The sequence below is a fragment of the Silurus meridionalis genome, chromosome 18 (genome assembly GCF_014805685.1).
Source record: "Silurus meridionalis isolate SWU-2019-XX chromosome 18, ASM1480568v1, whole genome shotgun sequence".
In the NCBI taxonomy this organism is placed as follows: Eukaryota; Metazoa; Chordata; class Actinopteri; order Siluriformes; family Siluridae; genus Silurus; species Silurus meridionalis.
Window position 1 is genome coordinate 2,991,956 of NC_060901.1, and position 2,977 is coordinate 2,994,932.

The 2,977-nt window shown below is 40.3% G+C and overlaps 1 protein-coding gene across 3 annotated transcripts; it reads left to right on the top strand.

The window, feature by feature from the left end:
* The first annotated feature begins 633 nt into the window (after nt 1-633).
* nopchap1 (NOP protein chaperone 1) lies at nt 634-2,643 on the top strand. 3 transcript variants are annotated; one of them, XM_046873290.1, is made up of 4 exons: nt 634-800; nt 1,495-1,569; nt 1,668-1,801; nt 2,076-2,643. In XM_046873290.1, the coding sequence occupies exons 1-4, from the start codon at nt 713-715 to the stop codon at nt 2,241-2,243; spliced, it is 465 nt and encodes a 154-aa protein (XP_046729246.1). In that variant the 5' UTR covers nt 634-712; the 3' UTR covers nt 2,244-2,643. The 3 variants fall into 3 exon arrangements, with proteins under 3 accessions (XP_046729246.1, XP_046729245.1, XP_046729247.1); XM_046873289.1 differs by having other exon boundaries at nt 635-806; XM_046873291.1 differs by having other exon boundaries at nt 636-794.
* The last annotated feature ends 334 nt before the right edge of the window (nt 2,644-2,977 follow it).

Sequence of the window (2,977 nt, forward strand, 5' to 3'; positions counted from 1 at the left end):
CGTGAGGAGGTTGTCCAACCCTGAAGCTAGATAGCGTGTCTTAGCCCAGGAAAGGGTTTGTTCACCACTTCCAGATCAGTGAATACGAGCGGTACCACTGGATTACAGCCTCTGGGGGGCGCTGCACATTATGAGTCTGCATCTCTGGTGAGTAGGTTATATTTTATTTACATTTTTATGTTTTTGTCATGTTATTAGACAAATATTGATTCTGAACTGCTTTAGATGATGAAGATTCACAGTTACAGTTGTAGTGTAGAGGTTTGGAGCTTGTTTTAGTAAAATGGTTTTCACCCTTCATATGTGAAATGTCTCTCTCTCTGTAATGCCATGCGTTGTTATATTGCGTTTTTTGTATAGTATTGATGGTTTTTATAATTGCGTGAAAGTGGTGGTATTAAGAGGTGGATTAAGTCTGGTACGTCCCCACTGAAGGCCCAGGTACCAAATGCACTGCTGGCCACTATATTATATTATATTATATTATATTGTATTGTATTGTATTGTATTGTATTGTATTGTATTGTATCGTATCGTATCGTACAGTATTATATTATGTATGTTCATACAGCTCACCGCCAGAGGGCGCTCTATAGTTTTTTTTTTTTTGTTTGTTTTTTTTTCTTTTCTTCTTCTTCTTTCACTTTTCACCCGGAAGTCGCTTCAGTAAACACATCGCACATGTTGCCGAAAGTTCATTAAGTGGGAAAAAATGGATGAAAAGAAAACTAAGAGCCCTAAAAGCACCTCTCAGGATTTGCTGGTCTGCGGGAACGGACACGGACACGGACACGGACACGGACACGGTAACGCGCTTTATTCACAAAACCGAGAAAATCGTGCGGTTTATTTATTTTGCTTCACGGTGCAGGATTTTAATTAGCGACTGGTGCAAACTACAGCAGACATAAATGATTAGAGGACAAGAATAATAATATCCCCCAAAAAAGCTTGTGTCGGGAGAAAAAGATCAGAAAACATGGACCAGGGTTTATTTTTTTGTCTAGTAGAAATATATCCATGTATTTCCATGTACAGTGACTGTAACTCATATTTAGGCTTGTTTTAGTCACTCCATCAGCCACACACAGTTTTCAACACCTCAGTGATATCTGGTCATATCTGGAGAGGTTTTAGTTTATTAATTATTCATTGGATCTGAAAGGTCGTGAGTTTAAATCCCACTCACGCTAAGCTGCCATTTCTGGGCCCCTGAGTGAGGCCCTTGACCCCATCGCTGCTCGGTAGTATAAATCAGTCGCTCTGAATAAAGGCATCTACTGAACGGCGTAAATGGTTAATGTAGATACCGTCTCAAAGACCGGCGGTCGAGAAGGAATGATAAAGGCACACCTCAGGTTTGTGTGTTGGGCTCTGAGATGCTTTTCTGCTCGTGGCCTCCTGCTTTGCCGTTCTCCTCAGACCTTCTCTCACAGTCTCACACATGGTGTTCTTGCGCTGAACCTGAACACATTTTTTATTTCTCCTTCGCAGGACTTCACGAGAAGCTGTTGTTGAAATCCACGCGCGCATCGTCCCTGCAGACGGAAAAGGTCCCGAGAAGCAGTGGTGAGGACGTCTGGACTCGTCTCTGACTGAATTCATCTTCAGATCTTTGTATAATGCTTAAATCTCTGTGTGTGTGTGTGTGTGTGTGTGTGTGTTAGTTCTAGACCGGCTCCAGTGTTTCCTGCCTCAAATGGCCCTTGCTAATGAGACATTAAAGCAGCAGATGGAGAACCTTCCTGCAGGTCACTTTGACATCGAGAGTGTTGAGGAAGCAGAAAAGGTCATAGAGATGGTAAGATCTGGTCCAAACCTTTTCCTGACCTCGTTTGATTACGCAGTGACTCTGCATCATTGTAGGTTCTTCTGTAATAATTGTATGGACCGTTGTGGTGCTGAAGACCCTGAAAAGTTCTAATGCACATTTCCTGACTTTTTTTATCATCATTATTTGTCACCTGTACATTAGAGCACAATAATTGCTCCTATCAGACATTAAAACCCAGTTCATCAGAGGAAGCCCTGTCCTTCTAACCTGTTTCTACTCTGCATGTGTATCTCCTCATCAGGATGTCGCTCTGGTGGAGCTGGAGGACTCCGACAGCAGCCAAGAAGAAGAGGAGTCATCTGAGGAGGAGAGCTCGGACGACCAGACCGTTGATACGGAAACGCTGAAACTACCTGGCAACCGGAAACGAACAGCCAAGATTGAAGTGCTAGAAAAAGATGGCGAGTGAAGGAGAACATCTCCTGATGGCTTTCCGTTACGCTTTTCCTCACACAGAGACAGAGAGAGAGAGAGAGAGAGACTCTGGGGATTATTACTCTGTAAATATGGACCTGAAATGGAGCACACGTGTTGTGATGGACATATTTGATGACTATAAAGTGCTTTTTTGTTTTGTTTGTCCCTTTTGACTGAACATGTGGTGATGCAGGTTCGAGGGAAAGTCTTCGTCTCAGGTTACGTGTTTATCAGGGATTTGTTCGATCTTCATCTTCTGTACATTTTTAAATCTCTGATTCAGACCTTCACCTGGGATTGTTTCTTCATCCCGATAAATGTTTCCTTTAAAAAAACTCCTTAGTGTTTATTGATTTGGCTCCTAATAAACAATTTTCATGAATCAATCAAAACAGACTGAAGCACTTCTTAATAACACTCCGTTCTTCAGTAATCCAGTATTCCACTGATTATTACATCCATTCATCGATAAGAAGTAGTTTTTCTTTAATAAAGAGCGACAATAAATATAAAGAAAATAAAACACGTTGCATAAAAGACATTTGTTGACTTTTTTAGAAAAAAATTAATTTTTATTGCAGAAATGAAGAATATCTGTGAAAACTAAACCCATTTAGTGCATTTCATTGCCACATTACAGCAAAATTCTAATCTAAATATCAATACAAATACATTTCAGATTATTCTTTAAATAAATAAATAAATAAATAAATAAATAAATAGGAA